This window comes from Sus scrofa, chromosome 5 (genome assembly GCF_000003025.6).
Source record: "Sus scrofa isolate TJ Tabasco breed Duroc chromosome 5, Sscrofa11.1, whole genome shotgun sequence".
Lineage (NCBI taxonomy): Eukaryota > Metazoa > Chordata > Mammalia > Artiodactyla > Suidae > Sus > Sus scrofa.
The window spans coordinates 5,072,601-5,094,163 of NC_010447.5; the positions used below are offsets into that span (position 1 = coordinate 5,072,601).

The 21,563-nt window shown below is 56.8% G+C and overlaps 1 protein-coding gene and 1 long non-coding RNA gene across 3 annotated transcripts; one reads left to right on the top strand and one right to left on the bottom strand.

Annotated features, from left to right (window-relative positions):
- Positions 30 to 5,092, top strand: LOC110260616. Its single transcript, XR_002343856.1, has 3 exons — positions 30 to 155; positions 1,438 to 1,603; positions 4,357 to 5,092. It is a non-coding gene; the product is annotated as an uncharacterized LOC110260616 (long non-coding RNA).
- On the bottom strand, positions 3,008 to 19,999 carry PNPLA3 (patatin like phospholipase domain containing 3). Of its 2 annotated transcripts, XM_021090847.1 has the most exons (10): positions 19,678 to 19,999; positions 16,413 to 16,645; positions 15,222 to 15,287; positions 12,282 to 12,491; positions 11,013 to 11,073; positions 9,820 to 10,002; positions 7,541 to 7,753; positions 6,589 to 6,721; positions 5,099 to 5,203; positions 3,008 to 4,294 (listed from the first exon to the last, which is right to left on the bottom strand). In XM_021090847.1, the coding sequence occupies exons 1-10, from the start codon at positions 19,862 to 19,864 to the stop codon at positions 4,177 to 4,179; spliced, it is 1,509 nt and encodes a 502-aa protein (XP_020946506.1). In that variant the 5' UTR covers positions 19,865 to 19,999; the 3' UTR covers positions 3,008 to 4,176.

The window sequence follows — 21,563 nt, forward strand, 5'->3', positions numbered from 1 at the left end:
CAGCTCTGATTCGACCCCTAGCCTGGGAACATCCATCTGCCACGGGTGCGGCCCTAAAAAGACAAAAAGCACATTCCTGGACCTCAGTCCTTTCCTACTGAATCGACCTCTGGAAGGTAGAACCTAGAAATCTGAAGTTTTTAAAAGTGTGCCAGGTAATGTTTTTGCTCACTAGGTTTAAGAACCCCTCCTTTAAAAAAAATTCTTTGTACCCATGTCTGACTTCATCCCTAGATTCTAAAGTCTTTTGAGATCGGCTCTGGGCATTTGAAGGCTTATTTTGAGGGGAGAGGGATAGGCAAGAAACAGATTTATTAAGAGGACACTTGTGAGAGATGCAGGAGGGCAGGCAAGGAGGCTCTGCCTTGAAGGCTTCTAAGGGCATTTTGAATCTCTACTTGCCAAGGGATCACAACCTAAATAACTCCTATGAAGTGGTCATGAGAGCTGGCTTTATGGACAGACCTGCTGGCTGGGGTTCAGCCGTGATTCCACCACTGCTGAGCTGTGTGGCCTTCAGCCAGGCCGGTACCTGTCTGAGTCCGTTTCCTCCTTTGTAAAGTGAGGGTAGGAATGATGTCCGCGTCATAGGGTTGCTGTGAGGGTTCAAAGAGCTGCTAGACGTAAGGCTGCGCCTGGCCCAGAGAGAGCGCCCCATGGACGCGCTGTCCCTAGTCCCAGGTGCCAGGCACCGTGCCAACAGCTTTTCATAAATAGTCTTACTTAACCGTAACAGTAAGGTGAGCTTCCATAGAAGCTGAAACTGAGACCCAGAGAGAGCAAGTGAGCAACCCTAAATCTAGGTGGGACCCAAACACAGGAGAATCTGATATAGCGCCCCCTCTAGCTCTTAGCCACCTCTTGAATGGTGCCCGCATGTCCCAGGGACTGGGTAGAGAAGGGGTGCAGTAGACGACAGCTCGGAAGACTAGTGACCTTAGATTCGCCTTTACAGGCAGTTTTTCAAGGAGGGAGTGGAGCATCCATAACAGGCGGTAGCTACCGGGTGTCTGAGTGAGAGGAGCTCAGAACACTGCCCAGTTGTTACTGGGCAAGACCCCAGGTACCCCAGGCTCAGTGCCCACAGGCCCGGCTCCCGGGGCCCAGGAAACCTGCCTCTGGCCACTAACGTGAGGCTTCGTGGGTTCCACTGTCTGCCAGCGCAGGCTCAGCAGACTGTTTCAGGTGTGAAAACTTGGACCAAGATTGCCAAAGACACAACAATTTTAAGCATAAGTCACACAAGCAGAACACTTATTCCAAAAGCATTGTTCTGGTCCCCTGAACCTCGGTTTTCTCATCTGTAAAATGGGAATAGCAGTTTAGGAAACATAATGATATACTGAGGATTTCTTGAGCTAAACCCTGGGGCCTGGCACCCTGTAAACACTGAGTAAAGGAGATTTGCTTCCTGTGTTTCCTTGTTACTCTCTTAAGCAAGCCTCCTCTCTCAGATTGGCCGTGAGCTTGACGTGCAGGCTGCAGCAGGAGTCCTGAGCCAGCTCTTTGAGAGCTTACTGTGTACAAGGGCCAGGGTGACAGAGGATACATCAGGAACACAAAGTCGGCAGCTGTACCCTCACTAGCACACCAGCCATGACAGGTGAGAACGCCTGCAGCACTTAACACCTGCTGCACTTTCTTTAACCCAGCATTTCCCGAACTAGTCTGTCACGAAGACCTTTTGGTTTCTGAGATCTTCTGTGGCTTCCAGAGGCCCCGTCACCAGGATTTCTGGTGTTCCCCTTGGGGGCAGCAGGTGGAGTTGCATTTCCGTGCCCTCACCCACGTGACACTTTGGTCAACAAGTTGTGAGCAGAAGTGGGGGGGGGTCGTTGGATGAAAACCCTCAAGCACCGTACTCCTCCCCCAGCCCCACCCGGACAGGCTGGGGTGGGACAGGCTCAGTCCGAGGGGCCTCTAGTGTGAGAAAGAAACCCCTCGGGAGGTGGGGAGCCTTTGACAAACATGGCATAACCCATGTGTCCTGACGGAATCACTGGTGACGTCTTCCAGGACACTGGTTTCCAGCAAGCTCGCTTCGTGAAGCGACAGACAGACAGGTGCAGTCCAGTGACTAGTTCTCTTAATAGAATCAGACCCCAAACCTCTGAGGCCTCCAGGAAGGGATGCAGGTCCCCCTCCTCTGAGTTCAGGGCACCCTGTGCTGTGGACTCCACAGGGCGAGCACCCTGAGATGCGGGGCTCACCTCTGTCACCCATCTCCCCTGCGCCTGGGCCAAGCCCGCGAGGAAGGCACAGGGGGTGTGCAGCAAGCAGGGTGACAGGACAAGGCCCTGAGCTGGTGGGACGAGGGGGCAGCCTTGGCGGGCGGGAGGGAGGCAGCTTCTCCAGTAGGGGTGTGGAGCGACTTGACCCGCTCTGGTCCTGAGGCTGGCCCGAGAGGGGTGAGGCCTCCAGACCCCCCCCGGGGGTCCTTGTAGGGGCCCAGGGCAGGGGCAGGCTGCTGCCAGGGAGCCAGCTCCTAGAGCCGCTGAGTGGAGGTGGACAAGACAGGACTGGAGCCAGCTGGAGTGGGTGAGCAGGGATTCAGCGTGTCCCCAGGTCCTGGTCCAGGTGACCTGGGAGTCCACAGATGCAGGGCAGCTCATAGGGGGCCAGGAGCCCTGCACCGGAAGAGGGCTTCTGTTAGGGAGCCAGCCATGGGGACGAAGGGGGGTCGGGTGGGCCAGGTGGCCAGAGCTGGGGAGGGGGTTGGAGTGAGCAAGCCCCCCTCCCCAGAGCAGCTTGTGTCCTTGGCAGAGCTGGCACGGCAGAGCTGGCACGTCTGAGCTGGGAAGAGCTTCGCACCCAGGATGGAGTCGGAGAGTCTGGGGTCCCGGAGGAAGGAGAGGGGAGGCAGGAGGGACACTCTGGCCCCCAGGGTCCAGGACAGAGCATGTGGGGGCCACCTGGGGCAGTGGGACCATAAACCCGGGGGGTGGGGGCGGTTAAAGGAGCTTGGCTGTGAGGGAAGGAAAGCAACACTGGCTCCTTGCAAAGGATGGAGGGGTGAGGAAAAACCTTAACGACCTTTTATTATGAAGTATCGTCCAACGAAAGAAATACATAGAAATTCAATCTAAAATAGAATTTCAGATAACAGCAAAACGGGAAGCGCCGGCAATATTTTGGCACACGTCCTTCCAGTCTGTTCTGCAGGTACACACCCACCCACATGCTCTTCCTTTTTTTCTTTGACCTTTTTTTAAAGAGACCAGGCTCATGTGTGCAACGAGTTTTGCTCTCTGTTTAGCAAACAGACTGGTCCCCGGCATTAGATCGACCGCACACGGGTGCCGCCTGCGCGTGGCGTGTTCCAGAGCATAACCGAGCCGTAAATAGACGGGGTCGCGGGTCCGGCCCAGGTGGGAGGGGGGTGCCTTGCCATTTTGACAAAAGCGTTATTCTTTCTTTTTTTAAAATTATAAAACACATGCTGCTCAGAAGAAGGCGGAATAATTTCACACGTAAGAAAATAGGTCCCATGCGATCCCATCCGCCGTTCGACGTGTCTTTCCTTGGAGTGAGCGCAGATCTAGCGTGTAGGATGTTGCCTGAGTGGAATGTGCTGGTTAAATTGTAAATACCGGTTAAATTGTGTCCGTTTAGGCCGAGGTTCACCAGGCTGTGGTTCTGACAGAAAAGGCAGCTGGGAATCCGTCCTGAGAGTCAGGCTCGGGGGTATGAAGGTGGGTGGTTGGGGTCCACGTGGGCCTCAGGCGGGCATGGCCTCCTGACGCCAGGCCACTCAGCAAGGGGACAGTGCTTTGTTCTGGGGCCAGGTGGCCGGGAGCGGCCGCCCCTCGCCGCCCTCACCCCATGCTGACCGCTTCCTGTACCAGAGACCACGCTTCTCTCTTCCTCCAACCCCACCGCAGCACGAGGCCTCCCGCCCAAACTCCTCCAGTCAACCTAGGAGCCTCCCCGGGCAGCTGAAGGGCTGCAAGAGGGCAGCCGTGGGCCCTCCACGCTGGTCTTCCCCGTACGACTTCCCAACCGAGCCATCTCACGTCCACGCCCGCACGTGAGGTTTCCTTAAGCTCTGAACCACTGCCTACGCTGAAAGTAGCTTCCTGGCTTTTCCTAAAGCAACTAGATTGCCTTTGGTTTCAGCGAGCTATAAACTCAGCACCGAGGCCATCTTCCAGACATCACAGACGTCAGCTGTGGCCTCTACTGGCCAGTCCACGGGGTGGGCGTCCGGGTCCAAGGAGGAATGGGGAGGCTAGCAGCGCCCCTTGTGTTCTGGTTTGTGGGGGGAGGCTGGTGGCCATTTGCTGGTGTCTGGGATCTGAAACAGATGAAGAATTCTAACTCAGCCACCGGCCCTTCTTACTCTACATTCGTTCTCAGAAATCAGAAAGCAGCAGCAGCAGCCGGGCTGTGTCAACCATGCAGGTGGACAGGTCGCATCTGGAGAGACTGATTCAGCAAGTCTGAGGCCCATGGGAATCTGCATTGGCCGCCCCGCCACCAACATGCATGTCCCACCCCCTCCTGGTGGGGCTGGCATCTGAGCCACGTCCTTCAGACAAACCAACACTAGCTGACCCGCAGTGACCTGCACCTGTCCTCTGCCCTTCCCCTGCTTCATTGTCCAGCTCTCTCCTCTTCTGCCATCAAACCTGGGCCCAATGGGAGTTCCTGCTGCGGCACAGTGGCACAACTCAGGTTGCTACAGAGGCACTGGTTTGATCCCTGCCCGGCGCAGTGGGTTAAAGGATACGGCGTTGCTGCAGCTGAGGTATAGGGTGCAATTGGTGGCTTGGATTCAGTCCCTGGCCGGGAAACTTCCATATGCCCTGGGTGCCGCCATAAAAAACAAAACAAAACAAAAAACCCTGGCTCAATGGCACACATCCCCACCCCTCCCCGGCTTCACTGTGACCTATGCAACTACAACTTGATAAGCTTCCAGCAGACACACTGCAACCTCTCATTTGCTCAGCTGCCCCCATAGGTCAGGGCCCCCTCACTAGAGGATAAGCTCCCTGCCACCTACCTGGGACCCAGTGACATTTCTAGAATGGCATGTGAGGCCAGAGCAATGAGAGGGTGCCTGTGAGACCCACACGCCCACAGCCAAGTCATCTACCTGGACGTGGGGAGCAGACACCTCATCACCCGACAGCAAATCCGGGAGGTGGCCCACTGCAGCCACTGGATGTCGTCAGGCATGTCTGGAAGCCACATCACCAGTCTGCAGGGATAAAATGGACAGTGGCGCACCCATGGTGTGAGCACGAAGGCGAAGCCACAACAGAAACCAAAGGCAGCCGTCTTACAACAGTGCGAACAGGTGACCTCTGGGGTCACTCCTAACCCCACCTGACACATTCCAGAGACAAGCCCATTGAACAGCCGAAAGCAGAGGCAGGCCACTTTTTTTTTTTTTTTGCTGCCCCCACGGCATGCAGAAGTTCCCTGGCCCCAGGCCAGGGACTGACCCTGCACCACAGCTGTGACGACACCAGATTCATTACTGCTAGGTGACCAGGGAACTCCGTGGCTACTTTTGATTCAGGAAAGCTCAAGAGACTCCCATGGAACTAAAAGGAAACGCCCTTGGTTCTCCAGGATTTTACTCACCTGTGGCAACACGGCCACCAAGGCACAGCATCTTGTGGCTGAAGGTATCACCCCCTTCAGCCAGCTCTGCCAGGCTTGGCCATGTGTGTGGCCGGCAGAGGAAGGCACCAAGGAGGCCTGATCACTGCCTCTCAGACTCCCACCCCCCCCACCACTCGGACACAAAAGGACCCCATGCCTCAGCCTTTGAGAAATGTGGGAACAGACCTCAGCCCAGGGCAGGGCTGCATGGGAGCAGGTGGCTAATTCCGCAGCAAGGGGAAGGGATATGGGACGGTGGTGGCTGAAGCGGGAGAGCTGCGCTGCATCCTGAAGGATGCTTTGGACTTGAACAGATGCTAACTTGCTAAAAAGAAAGTAAACACCAAAATAAATCTGAAGAAGGCTGAGGGTACATAAATGCCCAGGAACCCAGCAGGCACACAAGCCTTGGCCTCAAATCCCCCACCACACACCATGAATAAAACACCAAAATAAAAGTGGAGTTCCTGTTGTGCCTCAGTGGGTTAAGAACCAGGAGTTTCCATTATGGCTCAGCAGTAATGAACCTGACTAGTATCCCTGAGGACGTGGGTCTGACCCCTGGCCTCCCTCAGTGGATTAAGGATCTGGCGTTGCCACAAGCTGGGGCACAGGTCACAGATGCAGCATGGATCTGGCATTGTCGTGGCTGTGGTGTAGGCTGGCAGCTGCAGCTGCAGCTCCAACTGGACCCCTAGCCTGGGAACTTCCACATGCCACGGGTGCGGGCCCAGAAAGGGCCCAGAAAGAAAAAAATAAAAGTGCAGACCTACAAGAAGTGACACACCTGTAACAGCCCCAAGAAAGCAGGTGGGACGGGCTGGGACTCCTCCACGAGCCGCTTTCCAGCATGTTCCATACAGACCATGAGCTCCGATGTATAAGGAGCCAGGCCCCGAGCCGCAGGCCGTACATGGATTCCCTCCCTTATTTCTCAGGCCGTGAGCAAGCCGCAAAGCCACGTGCAACGCTCACCTCTGGACCACAGCAATCGCAGACTCCAGGGGCAGCGTGCAAGGCAGCAGCATGTAGGACACGACCTTAATCGGTAAGAAGTTGCACATCTTGCTTATGTACCCGTCCGGGTTTCTAGCTGCTTCCCTCAGTGCTGCAAGATACCATGTAGAGGAAGAATCAGAAGCTTTCACAAAAGAGATGAGACGGGGAATGTGGCCAGACAGCCCCTGGATCACCTACGGGACACAAGGTCCCAGTTGAGCCCGCTTTTATTCATCTATTTGTTTATTTATGTATTTTAATGGCTGCACACCTGCAGCATATGGACATCCTGGACCAGCGGTCAAACCTCTGCCTCCACAGCAACCAGAGGCATCCAGATTCTGTCTCTTCTGCCTGGAACTGCCCCCCTCTCCCAGCCTTCTCTTTCCCCTTTAGAACAACCTCATGATGCTTCAAATAAGATTAACCTGGGCAGCTGCTGGTGACTGGTAACTCCTAGGGTGTCAGTGCCTCAGGGGCAGGAAATGGTGGGCCGTTCATCTTTGAATTTCCCCAAATGCCCCACTGGAAGCTGGATGGTGCATTCATCCATCCATCAAATAGTTGATGACGAAGGTTCAAGACTATGGTTTTGGGGGAGGGAGAAATTTGGGGGTGCTGCTCAAGAGGGAAGGCTTTGAGATGGGTGGACAGCAGAGACCAGGCTGCCCTGGAGCCCCCCCAAATCCAGTGTGCCTGGATCTTGGGAGCAGAGAGCACAGCTGGTTTAACTCAACCTCAGCTGGAGTTTGTTTTCCTCTGGCTGTGACCCCATGGGAAGGGAGTCTGAGCCAGGGTCCGGGGGATAGGAGGCCTGTGCTGGGAGGTACCCCCCCCCCCCGCCCCAGCCACGGATCCTGCCCCGCCCCATCTCAGAGGTCAGAGAGGTCAGCCTTCCTCGGCCGCCCTGCCCCCACAGAGCCAGCACCTAGCATGAGCTTGGGCGACAGGATCCGGATGTGCTCGTCCCAGGGCAGGATGCTGAGACGCAGGTGGTCCAGCAGCTCGTCTCCCTCGGGCCTCGCCTCCCAGGCGGCCACCCCCGGGGAAGAGTCCGGGCTCAAGGGCTCCCAGGGTGGCTCAAAGACGTCCCACTCTGCCAAGGACACATTCAGGCCGGGATAGGGCCTGTCACAGATGCCTACAAAGGGCACAGAAACAGACCCATCGGGTGACTTCAGACAGCGACCTCATTGCCCACCCGCCCACCCGCCCAGGCAGAGGGAAGCAAGTGAGACTGGGAAGCTGCAGGCTTGTTGTCTGCACCAGGCAGGGATCGACCAGGGCAGGCACCCCACTGGGAGAAAGAAGGGTGGGGCTTTGAAGCCGGGCGGATGTGAGTCAGCCTCCTGGCACCAGCACTCTCCAGCTGTGTGGGCCCTAGAGCCACAGGTGCATCCAGGAGGTCCAGAGATGCGGATTGGAACGAATTTATAATAACAGAGCCACTGGTTAAGCCAGCGTTCCAGTCCCTGCAGTGGCTGCTCAACTGCTACCGTTATCATCATCTCTGCTTCTCAGCTGAGGAATCAGAAGCACAGAGAGGTTAAGAGATTTGTCTGGAGCCACGCAGCCAATACATGGCAGAGAGGGATTCGAACCCAGGTCTGATGTCAGAGATGGCACCCTTCTGCCACATGGCCTCGAAAGAAGCAGGAAGTCAAGGAGTTTGTGCAGGTTCTGCCCTAGGTGTGGGGCTCAGGGCTAATACCGGTGAGTGGTTCCTGCTCTCCCCCTGGATGGGGGCAGCAGGATGGCGGGGTTGTTTTTTTTTTTTTTTTGTCTTTTTAGGGCCACACCCCTGGCATATGGAGGTTCCCAGGATAGGGGTCCAATCAGAGCTGCAGCTGCCGGCCTACACCACAGCCACATGGGATCCAAGCCGCATCTGCCGTCTATACCATAGCTCACGGCAACACCGTATCCTTAATCCACTGAGCAAGGCCAGGGATCGAACCTGCATCCTCACGGATGCTAATCAGATTCGTTTCCACTGAGCCACGACGGGAATGCCACAACGGCCCTGGCTCAGCTCTTGCCCTCGGAGCCTGTGCCTTGCTCCCCAGGTCACACCTCCCATCTCTGCCCTCCCGGAACTTTCCAGCCTCTGTCAGACACACAGCACAGCTCACCTTCGGGGACTTTCTTCCCCTTAGGAATGGTTCAGAGAAGCTGTTCCCAGAGGACACCTGCCCCTCTCCCAGGCATCGTCCGCAGGACCCCAAGGAGGCTGGCCTGGCCGAGGGAGGACCTCGCTTACATGGTTAAACCCAAACACAGCACCAATGCTGCCAACGCACAGCCACACGCCAGTCTTTAGAATCACTAAGAATCACCTGGACGTACCTTGGTCCACATGCCTTTGGCTACAGATGGGGGAACAGAGGCCCAGGAAGGGAGGCGGCTTGTGCACAGTCACCTGATAACTTTTACAGGGCCCATCACCACCACTTATTCCCAGATTGCCCCGAATCTCCTCCCCAGTCCCGACTGCTCTCCAGAACCGAAAGTTGGTAACACGACCTCTTGCACAACCACCCAAATATATCCCTGGGGCATCGCCGGCTTTCCTGCAGAACCCACGCCCTCCCGAGTTCCCCGGGCAGTGAGCAGAGCCCCTCCCCCACCCCCCACCCCAGTTGCAGAAGCCAGAGGCCAGGACTTTCCCTCCCGAATCTCTGGTGGGTCAGGTTGGTCATTTCCAAGTCTTGTTCCCTCAGGCCCCTTCCACCATCCTTGTGGCGCAACCCCAGCCAAGCTTCCTTGGCCTCCTGCATGCTGGTTTTCCAGGAAGCCTTGGCAGGCTGGGCAGGGGAAGGGGAGGGGGGGTGTTTCTGCAGAGGTCTCCTCCCACTGCCCTCACTCCAGCTTCAGCAGCCCTCTGTTGCTGCAGGATGCAAACCCCTCAACGAGGCCTGGCGGAGCGCAGCCCCTCCCTCCACTTAGCATTCATCGCCTCTCCCGCCCCCTCCTCTCTGTCCACCTCTCCAGGTACCCTACCCCACCCCCTGACACTCCAGTTACACACGCCTTCTGTCCGTCCTCCAACGGACAACTTGCCTGCAGGCCTCATATTCACGTTGCCCACACCTGGGATGCTCCAAGTCACCCCCAAGGCATCCACCTGGAGGCCCTGCTTTTTCCTGCCTTGCAATCCCTCCTGTGTGACCCTCCAGCATCCTGGCACACCATCCGCCTTCTGCTCACCTGTGTGCCCAGCCTGCCGCAAGACTACACTCCAGAGGACAGGGGGCCACATCCGTCTGTCCACCACGCTGTCCTTAGCACAGAGCCCAGGGCCTGGCATCTGGGAGATACACGGTAAACGTTTTCTGCATAAAGACGTGTCTGTCCTGTGAGCCACACCTTCTCTGCGGTTTTGGTCAAAGGCTGATTCAGGGGATCAATGCATGAACCAGCTTTTAGTATCAAAGAAAAAGAGCCCCAAACATGCACTCTTAACATTTCGACTCCCGCAGCCTGGATGAGCCAGGCCGACTCGACTCAAAGGCTGGAAACGGGCCCCAGCAGGTGTGCGTGGCCTGCGCCTGGCTGGAGGCATCCCATCTGCGGCCAGAAACCCTGTCTTCCTCTCTTGTCAAACTAAAGGCTCACAATAGTTCAAGCAGAAAAGAAAAGCAGGAGTTCCCATCATGGCTCAGTGGTAATGGACCTGATTAGTATCCATGAGGACACAGGCTCAATCCCTGGCCTCACTCACTGGGTTAAGGATCAGGTGTTGCCGTGAGCTGTGGTGTAAGTCAAAGATGGAGCCTGGATCTAGCACTGCTGTGGCTGTGGTGTAGGCTGGCAGCAACTCCAATTTGACCCCCAGCCTGGGAACTTCCACATACCACGGGTACGGACCTTAAAAAAAAAAAAGACGAAAAAAAAAAAGAGAGAGAAAGAAAAGGAAGTGCCTTCAGCCTGGGGACACCTGGGGACGTGTGACAGCCTGGGTTCAGATCCCAGCTCTGCCCCCCCAAGTGAGTGGCCTCTGTAAAGTGGGGCAAAGATGTCCTCTGTCCCAGGGTTAATGGGAGGGCTGAGCAAGACAGTGGGGGGAGGTGGTGGGCGCTGAGTTTAGAACCAATATCACTCTCCCGTTTCCCAAGCCCATGAATAGAACGCTCGTTAAAGGCGCTCACCTGGAATCCCCACTGTGGCTCAGAAGGTTAAGAACCCGACTGTGAGGATGTAGGTTTGATCCCTGGCCTTGCTCAGTGGGTTAAGGATCCGGCGCTGCCATGAGCTGGAAGCTGTGGCGTAGGTGGCAGAAATGGCTTGGCTCCAGCATTGCTGTGGCTGTGGCACAGGCCAGCAGCTGCAACCCCACTCCATCCCTAGTGTGGGAATGTCCATAGGCCGTGTGGCTCTCCCCCAAACCCCCCCATACCTACCATTCTCTTCCAAGAACCTGACGGCATCGAGATATCCTCGAAGGCATATCTCTCCAAGGACCTGGGGACAAATCAAGGAAGTAACTGCCCAGGGGAGTCACCAAGCTCCATTCCTTTAAACATCCCTTGAAGGTGGCAGACACAAGCCCAAGAATTGTCTAAGTTCTGAGCCACTGCCACTGTGGGGCTGGACAGGGCCTCTGCGTGCCCAGGAGACAGCAGCTCTGCTCTCCTGCAGGGCTCAGCTCGAAGGACACCCCTGGTGCCCCAGCAGGACGGGTGCTGGTTCCTCTGGGCCCCCTTGGTCCCTGGACAATCTCAACCCGAACAAACCTCAGGGCCTGATCTATTTGACATGGGACAGAGACAGCTGCTACCTCTGCTCCTCTGCACACAAACCACACGGGGAAACCAGTCCTGTGTATAGCCACCCCTCTCCCCGCGAGCACACGCTGTCACATACATGCCACCGCATGGCCTTCTTTCTCCCTGGGGAGCAGTGCTGTGCGCATCTACCAATTTTCTTACTACCTTCGGGTGGCTAAGTCCACTATACTGCAACAGCAGTCGAGAAAGATTAAACCACCAAACGCAGGTGTAGTTCTCGACACGGCTGCAAATAGGAATCATGGGCGGGGGTGGGGTAGAGCGGGAGCTCCCTGGTTGTCCAGTAGTTAGGACTCAGTGTTTTCACCACTGTAGCCCCGGGGTTCAATCCCTGGCCTGGGAACTGAGATCCCACATCAAGCTGCTGCATGCCTCAACCCCCCGCCCCTCAAAAGAAAAAGAATCATTGGGATAATTAAAAAAAAAAATCCTACCACCCAGGCTGCTGATACTTAAGCCTTGGCCCTTAGATGTGGGATGGGAGCAGCCGCTGTTTAAATGTCCCTGGGGGGGAGTTCCCACTGTGGCTCAACGGGATTGGTAGTGTCTCTGGAGCACTGGGACACAGGTTCAATCTCCAGAGCAGTACAGTGGGTTAAGGATCAGGGCATTGCCCCAGCTGCAGTGTAGGTCACAACCATGGCTCGGATCCGATCCCAGGGATCTCCATATGCCAGAGGGCTGCCAAAAAACCAAAAAAAAGAAGAAGAATCTATGCATAAAAGTCCCCAGGGGATTCCGACGGCCAGAGGGGGCAGCACTGAGCTAGGACAAGAGCCTAGCCAAAGAGGGGGTCTGTTTGCATCCACTGGTTTGCAAAGGACAGCTGGTGGGTCCCCGGCAGCCAAGAGAGGTCCCTCCAGAACCCATGGCCTCCCTCACCTTGACATCCGGAGGGAAGAGTGCCCGGCTTATCAGGTAGATGTTCTCTGAGCAGAGGCGCAGATTGAGCTTGGTGAAGTCCACGTGAAGAAAGTTCGTGGACTTGACCTTAGGGCAGATGTCATTCTCCCCATAGAAAGGGGACACGGTGATGGTCGTTTTGGAATCAAAGAAAGGCACATTGTCACTCACTCCTCCATCCACATATCGCTTTTAAGGGAGAAAAAAAAAAGCAAAACACAGGAGGCACTGTCAGAAGCTCTGGGCTGTATGTTTTCTTTCGTTTTTTGTTTTTTTTTTGTCTTTTTGCTATTTCTTGGGCCGCTCCTGCAGCATATGGAGGTTCCCAGGCTAGGGGTCGAATCGGAGCTGTAGCCACCGGCCTACGCCAGAGCCACAGCAACGCTGGATCCGAGCCGCGTCTGCAACCTACACCACAGCTCACGGCAATGCCGGATCGTTAACCCACTGAGCAAGGGCAGGGACCGAACCCGCAACCTCATGGTTCCTAGTCGGATTCGTTAACCACTGCGCCACGACGGGAACTCCTGTGTTTTCATTTGTATTGACTTTTAGCACTGCACCCGCGGCATATGGAGGTTCCCAGGGTAGGGGTCAAATCGGAGCTGCAGCTGCCAGCCTACACCACAGTCACGGCAATGCCAGATCTGAGCCACGTCTGTGACCTACACTACAACTCACGGCAATGCCGGATCCCCAACCCTCTAAACAAGGCCAGGGATCGAACCCACATCCTCATGGATACGAGTTAGATTCGTTTCAGCTGCACCACAACAGAAACTCCTTCTGTGCGTTTCAGATGATGGGCAGAGAGCTGCAGGCGGATACGCTGGGAGGACGGGACTTTGGAGTTACTCTTTTAGGAACTCCTTCCTGAGCACCTCTGCGCCAGGCCAGGCTGCAGGCTGGCACTCAGGGTTGCTACATGCTGTTGTGTAGTTTGTGCACTGCACAAAAAGCACCAAGCAAAACAGGCAGACAGAGGCTGGCGTCTGACCCACATTGTGGTGGCCAAGTCCTAAGCCCAGGTGGGCGTCCCTGGATGTGACCATGTAATTTGCACAAAGGCGCTGTTTAGCTGTGTCCACTGGGGACAGTGGGATGTGGACTCAGCCCTGAGGGAGATGGAGGGTCATGGGCCCTTGCCGCCCGAGAAATCTTGGACAACACAATCGGTGAGCCTGGCTCTGTCCACAACTGGGAAATGAGAAGCAGCCCTGGAGACTCCACAACACAGAGAAACTGGGACTTGAACAGCCCTCGGAAAATGGAATCTTAACCCACAACTAAGTAGCATTTGGGGTAAGTTCTGTAAGAACCACGGTTGTGGTTTTCCTTAGTGCCCACAGCTAGGCTGCGGCAGGCAGGTCTGAGGACAACCTGGACCAAGTCTGCATCTATGACACCAGTGTCCAGAATGAGTGCCGAACCCACGACCATCACAGCCCAGAAGTCAGTGTCCACAGGGGGAGGCCTGCAAATATCACATCTTCCAAATATCAGACCTTCCCCGGCCAGTCCTTCCAAAGAGAACTCTCAGGGCACGCCTTGGCCAAAAACAAGTCCAGAAAGGAATCAGGCATGTCAGCCGTGCCTTAGCTATCAAGATACTCTTGCCTTGGAGTTCCTGTCGTGGCTCAGCAGTTAACCAGCCCGACTAGCATCCCTAAGGCCGTGGGTTTGATCCCTGGCCTCGCTCAGTGGGTTAAGGATCGGCGTTGCCATGAGCTGTGGTGTAGGTCACAGGCGTGGCTCAGATTCCGAGTTGCTGTGGCTGTGGCGAAGGCCGGCAGCTGTAGCTCCGATTGGACCCCTAGCCTGGGAATCTCCATATGCCGAGGGTGCGGCCCTAAAAAAAAGACAAAAAAAAAAAAAAAAAAAAGAGAGAGAGATACTCTTGCCTTGAGTCCAAAAATGACTAGATATGTACACACAGCAGTATTTTCTCAACTGTTGCCAGACACTCTGTATGGAAGCTGGAGGGGAGCATCTACAAGCTCACGGGTGGGGGCTTCCCTGGCGGCTCAGTGGTGGAGAACCCAGTGTTGCCTGGCGTTCCCTCTGTGGTGCAACAGGGTCGGTGTCTCTGCAGTGCCAGGACGCAGGTTTGATCCCCAGCCTGGAGCAGTGGGTTAAAGACTCTCATGGCCACAACTGCAGCCTAGGTTGCAACTGCAGCTTGGATCTAATCCCTGGCCTGGGAACTCCATAGGCTGCAAGGTGGCTGAAAAAGAAAAAAATAAAATAAAAATAAAAACAGAAAGTGCCTTCCTGCTGAGACACCGGGATATCGTGTGCTCTCTCCCAAAGTTGTGACAAGCCAAACCATCACCAGACATTGCCAAGGTTCTGGGATGGGAGGGGCCAGAAGGGTGTCCCGTTGACAACCCCTGCTCTAGGAGGAAGCTGCCAAGTGGTCCGGCATCGCCCAGCATCTAGGCCCGAGCCTGCGGGACGAACCCCGCAACTTCTGTTTCTCCACCGGCAGGGCTCGGAATCAGTCCTGCGTGTTTTCGTCTCTGTTGAATGGAGCCAGACTGAAATTTGTGGGTAGCTCCTGCCCCAAGCATCGCCCTGAAGAGGCCAGAGTCGGGCTCAGAAAGGACAGAAACTCCAACCCCTAAAAATAAAGCTCTATGTTCAGCGAGGAACCGACTCTAAAGCATCTTATCCTTTAACTAGGCCACTGGGCACCTATTTTGCTGCTCCTGGGACGATGACGCCAACAGCTTACCCGACACATAACCAGCTAATGATGGTCCCAGGCAGCCCGGAAGCGGGGCCAGCGATGGAATTTCTGTCTCCAAACTGAGACACGAAAGGCTTTGCGTCTGGGGATGGGGCCCGAGGTCCCACAGCGCCTGAGCCCCGCGCCTCACGGGCAGGAGCTGCGCAGACACAGTTTCGAAGCGGACTTACCTCGCCTCTGAAGGAAGGAGGGATGAAGCCGCTGACCAGAGGGATGAAGGAGGAGCACAGCAAGGCCTGTGAAATAGAAAGCGAGTGGAACCGAGGGCCAGAACAGGCTCCCTTTCATTTCCCTGGGCCTTGATAAGCCTTCTCCAGGCCAGAAGAGCAACGAGCCCAAAAGGGCTCTTTGCGTGTAGTAGGTGCTTTCATAAATGGCGGGATGGGGGTGAACCCACCTGCAAATCTCTGATCTCAAGCGCAATGATACGTTCTCTGACCACGCCGGCTGCAGACCTGAACTGCCTTCCCTGCTCCCCCACGAGGCCCCCACCGCGCCATCACGGGCAGGCCCAAGGGTCCATGACTAGCTGCTTGGCCGGGAAGGGGTGCCATCGGGGCTGACATTCATCAGAATCACCCAGAAGGCGGGTCAACCCACAGACGGGATTGCTGAAGCAGCAGGTTGGAGGTGGGGCCCGAGAGTCTGCAACTCTTAACAGGCCTGCTGGGGAGGCTGAAGGTGCTGGTCCAGGAACCAGGCTCTGTGTCACCCTCTACTGGAGAGCACTGAGCAGGACGGAACACTGATACAACGAGAGAAAGGACGCACGCAGGGGCTCACAGGTGCTGGCTGTCCCAGCTCTCACACAAGGCACATCAGCCAAATTCACTGGTATTTTGATACGGCCTGTGATCCTCTCTGGGCTACAGCCTGAGGACAGAGGCAAATAAGACAAGCGCCTGCCCCTGTGGGGCTTCACCGGAGGGGTCCTCACTAAGGAACAGGCATTGCTGGGAGGAGGTGTGCATTTCTGGGACAAGGCCCCTGGAGCAAGAGGTCGTGAGCCAAGTCTTGAAGGATGGGGACGTGTTATTTGAAACTGAAACTAGGAGCTCCCTGCTGGATCCAGTGCTGTGACATGGGTTCTATTCCTGGCCCGGAAATTCCGTGTGCTGTGGGTGCACCTCCCCCCTGCCGAAAAAGCTGAAACCGAAACTGTCCTAGAGCACTCAGGGTTTGCCGGTGCTCCAGACCCGATCACCAGATCCACACCAAGTTTACGGCACTCCGGTAGGAAGCAAACCAGCATCTTAGGCAACCAGGAACGGGGCAGGTGGCCTGCGACAGCCCCCTCTGTGTTGCTTTCAGAACAAAACGGCCTTTCCTGCTTGACAGCACCCGATAAGCAAACTGCTTACGTCCAGGACTTCCTCTTTGGACCGAAAGTCAGACACCAGCACGTTTTTCCCATCGGACACTCTGGTGAGCGAGATGCAGAGTTTGCCGGAGAGGAGCTGGTGGGCGTTGTCTGGGAGGATTCTGCGCAGACCTTCTCGGAGGCGCTTGCTCAGGTTGAAGGATGGGTGGAGGATGCTGAGGCTCCGGCTCCTGGCACTGCGGACAAGGCCCATGAGCATCTCCAGCGTCTGGTCTGGGAGGGTGGCGGAGAGACAAATATACAAAGGCGTGGACCACCCTGGAGATGTGGCTTCTTCATGGCAAGACCAGAGACCTGACGGCAGGGAAGCCGCCAGCCTCTCCCCTTCCCTCGTCCTGCCCTGTCTGATCCAGCAGCCACACTCGGCTCCCGAGCCCGAGAAATGGCTGGTCCAAAGTGAGATGGGTAAAAGACACACGGGCTCTCAAAGGCTTCGGACGACAACAACAAAAAGTAAAATCGGAGTTCCCTGGTGGCTCAGCCAGTTAAGGATCTGGCATTGTCACTGCCGTGGCTCAGGCTGCTGCAGTGGTGCAGGTTTGATCCCTGGCCCGGGAATTTCTGCATGCCAAGAGCATGGCCAAAAAAAAAAAAAGAAAAGTAGTAAAATATTTCGGGAATAATGTTTTATATTGATCAGATGTGAAAATGATGACGCTTCAGCTATACTGGGATAAAATTAATTTCATTTATGTCTTATTTTTTCCATGTGGCTACTAGCAAATGCAAGATGTACATGTTTCTACTGGTTAGTGCTGCTCGAGGCCATGGCCACAGGAATGAGCCTCAGAGGCCCACGTGAGCCCTCTCCTCCCCTCCATCCCTCCATCGGGCCAGAAGCCAGGAACTTACAGCATCGCAGCTTTAGCACAAACAGGCCTGGCACCACCGGGAGCAGAGCGCAAGTGCAGCCTGGGACCTGGGTCTGAATCCTGCCTCCACCTCTTGCTAGCTGACCGACTGAAATAAGTCACTGCACTGCCTCTCTAAGTCTCAGACTGTAGGACTGGGGTTTTTTTCTTTTTAGGGCCGCACCCCTAGCATACAGAAGTTCCCAGGCCAAGGGTCCAATTGGAGCTGCAGCTGCCGGCCTACGCCACAGCCATGGCCACGCCAGATCCGAGCTGCATCTGTGACCTATGCCACAGCTTGTGCCAATGCTGGACCCTTAACCCACCGAGTGAGGTCAGGGATCAAACCCGCATCCTCACAGACACTCTGCTGGGTTCTCAACCCACTGAACCATGACGGGAACTCCCAGACTCTGTGTTTTTAACCTGGGACAGGGTTTACCTACCTTTTGGAGGGAGAGGGGATTAGATACACTATAAGCTGTAGGCACTCGACCCAGAGGAAGCATGTAATAAATAACTAGACCTAACTTTTCACCTCCGATGCCAGAATTGCCAGACCGTCCAGTGGGCACAGGGCATGTTCATGCTCCATCTGGCCTCACTCACTGGCCTGCTCCTCTCTGGCAGACCTGCACTGCCCTGGCAGGTTCCTGTCCCGGCCCGAGCCCTGGTCGACCACGAGCCCTGGGATGCAGAAGGTCAGGCACACCTCAGCCGGTCCTGACCCACTTCCATCTCCACCCAGCAATCCCCGCACACGTGGCCCCCAGAGCCCAGGGAGAAGGTGCACAACTGTGCCTCGCTGGCTGGCTCCCCCAGGCTCTCCTGCCAAGTCAGTCTTGGTTTAGAGGCGCTCTCGGGAGTCCTGCCCAAGTCACAGGCCCCGGGAAATGCTCCCTGGCGGTCCCCCAAGTGAGACAGGCGGTTAAAGCAGGAGCCTGGGGCTCCCAGAACCTGAGAAGCAGCTCCAGCGGAAACCTCCAGACCCACTTTGCAGGAACTTAGTGGCCCCGGCGTCCCCCTGCAGGGCACAGTCCCAGGCTGCACCTGTCCTCTGCCTGTTAGGAAACCCGCTGACACTGGGGTCAATGCACTTCAGGTGCTGGGGTCTGTGCATTTGAATCAGGCCCCAATTAAACATCTGCCCATGTGGATGTCTCTGGGTCACAACCTCGGGACACAAGAGTTGGCGTTTATCGTTGCTAAAGCCCACGGTGTGCACACTAGCTGGAGTAGCCAGCGCCGTCCTCAGAGATCACATTTCCTGCCCTTTGCTCCTCTCCCCCTCAGCGGGGAGGGCAGCCAGCATGGCCTCTCTTAATCCCCACCTCTTGATCAGCCCAGGGTCTGCTCACTGACCCTACCCAATGGCAGGGCTGTGCTTGCTGGCATGGGATTCCTGGCCACCAGGAACAAAGTCACTCTCTGCTGGCAGTGTCCAGCACCGCAGTGCCTGGATAGAGCAAAGAGTAAGCTGTTTTACAGCCTAATTAAACAAGGGCTGATAAGGGGCATTATTCTCCTGTCTGGGCACTTTTGTGTGCCAACAGCTCTAGGCTGCCACCCGTTCTAGGCCCTGGCCCCTGGCTAGCGCACCAGGCCAAGGATGCTTTTCCTGGTCATTTAAGCCAGCTGGCCACAAGTCCCGGCCAGTCCTCTCCTCCCAAACGGGCACCCACATGGACAGAGAGGCTTCCTTAGGACCAGATTCAAGTGCCCGGGACTTAGCTTCCAGAGCTGTGACCGGATGTGTGGGAGGGGAGGATGGGATGGGGGTGTCCAGGGGTCCATTCTAGGCCAGGAAGGGTCTCGAATACTGAAAAGGGGGCGAGGAGACACCTTTCCGACGTCCCCTCCCCTCCACCCCACCCTTGCCACAACACATCTCTCCCCAAGCCCCTTCCCTTCCAAGCCACCGAGCTGCCCTCTGCCCAAAAGGCACGCGACCCCAGGGAGGGTTGGACAGAGAGCAAAGGCTCCCGGGGGAGGAGTGTCTCCAGCCCCTCTAATGCCCGGAGGAAAGAAGGCACCCACCCCGAGCAGACACGGGCCAAAGTTCCCCTCCTGGATGGACCCAGGGCAAATCGTCCCTCTGCCCCCGACACCCCGGCATCGTCAGTCCCGGGTAGGGGGCTTCCTTCAAGCCTGGGCGCCAAAAGGGAGCTGAGGCGGGGATGCGCTCAGGGTTCCCACGCGCGGCAGAGCCGCCCGCCCGACGCGCCCCCGCTCCTAGGCCGGGCACCCGAGCTCCCCGCGCGCGGGGGCGAGAGGACACATCGGAGGAGGCGCCCGTCTGGGAAGACCCTGCTGTGGACCCCGCAGCGTGTGTCCAAGCCCCGCTCCCCCGCGCGCGCCCGCTCCGCGCGGAGCCGGGAGGCGGCCCCGACCTACCCAGCGAGGTCCCGGAGAGGAAGACGGCGCAGTGCAGCGCCCCGGCCGAGGTTCCGAAGAACCTGTGCGCGTGGCGGATGAGGTGCGGGGCGCGCTCGCACAGGCAGCGGGTCACCCCGACGTGGTAGAAGCCCAGGAAGCCGCAGCCCACGAAGGACAGGCTCCAGCCGCGCTCGGAGTCGTACATAACCGCGGCGGGGCGGGGGCGTCCGAGGTCCGAGTACGTGGCTGCTCCGCCGGCGCCCAGGAGCCCTCTCTGCCTCCCCGCCGCGGCCCAGGCGGTCCCGGCGTGATGTCACCCGGCCGGCCTCGGCCCCCTCGGACCACGCGAGCGAGCCGGCGGGCTGCCCAATGGGAGGGCTGGGGGCGGGGGGAGAGGAGGGAGGAGGGGAGGGGAGGGGGAGGAGAGGGGAGGGGAGGAGAGGGGAGGGGAGGGGAGGGGAGGGAGGGGAGGGGAGGGGAGGGGAGGGGAGGGGGAGGAGGGCTTGCGCTGGAGTGAGGGTGGCCGGAGGCTTCTTCTGTGGCTCGAAAAGGACGGTGGTTGTCCTGGAGAGAAACAGCTTCCTTTTCCGTTCCTTTTCATGCCTTAAATCAGGGAAAGAGTAAGAGTTGCCCACTTGGCTTCTTAATAGCCTTTGGACACTTTATCATTTCCCTTTTTACAGAAGGAAGCGAGTCTTAAGCAGGCACTAGCATCTAAACAGAATTCCATGAGTTCCCGCGGTGGCTCAGCTGAAACAATGTGACTAGCATCCATGAGGACGCAGGTTGGATCCCCGGCCTCCCTCAGTGGGTTAAGGATCCTGGGTTGCCACGAGCTGTGGTGTAAGTCGCAGACGCATCTCAGGCATCTCAGATCTGGCGTTGCGGCGGCTGCGGCATAGTCCGGCATCTACAGCTCCAATTTGACCCCTAGCCTGGGAACTTCCATGTGTTGAGGGTTCGGCTCGAAAAAGACCCAAGAAAAAAAAAGAAAAAAGTTCGCGTCTCTGCTTTGGTTTCCCGAAGGTTTTGTGCAATGTCCTGAATTCCTGGCAACCCATAGAGATTTTTCATTTAATGATAATGACACAAAGTTTCCTTTTTGGTTTCTCGCTTCTACATAAAAACTGGGACTAACAGGTGCTTGGTGCTGGGAGGTGGAGTAGGTGGTGAGCCCTCAGGGGCTCAGGTCTGCATGGTTACTGGTACCCTGGCGACATGCCTACGATCCTCCTGATTGCTGTGTCTGCTGGAAGCAGTTCCACAGCAGCCCTCGCAGGGAGGTGAGACCTTTGCCAGGAGTTGCACAGCCAACAGTCCAGGTTACTGCGCCGTCGTGGGTCCCCCCCCCCCCCCGCCCCGGTCGTGCGTGGCCAGAGAGGCCCTCCCTCTTCTCCACCGAGGTCCACAGTGGAGTGCAGAGTGTGGGCTTTGGGATCAGGCCTCCCCCCCTGTGTGCCCCGTGTCCTCCTCTATAAAAAGATTGCTGAACTTCCTGTCACAGTTCAAAATGTCATCTGCGGAACTCCTGGCCGTGTGGATTCGGCACAACCCTCCCCACCCCTCCCCTACCCCCACACAGAGAGCTTCCCAAGTCCTGTGCCTGGAGGCGTGGAGAAAGCTAGGAGCAGGGCAGAAGCCCAGAAGCCGAAGCTGGGCTGCTTCAAGGATGGCTGACCCGCCCGGGGCAGGTTATTCTGTCTCCCATCAAAGGACTGGAATTCCAGGGTGTGGTGGCCTCAAGCCCTAGTGACAGCACCGTCACACAGACCCTTCAGAGACTGAGGCCCAGATACTTCAGAGACTGAGGCCCAGACCCGGTACCAGTACCGCACAGGATTTGCTAGGGTGGGGGTGGGAGGCCAGTACTTGCAGGCCTGTCTGGAGTGATTGCTTTACACTCG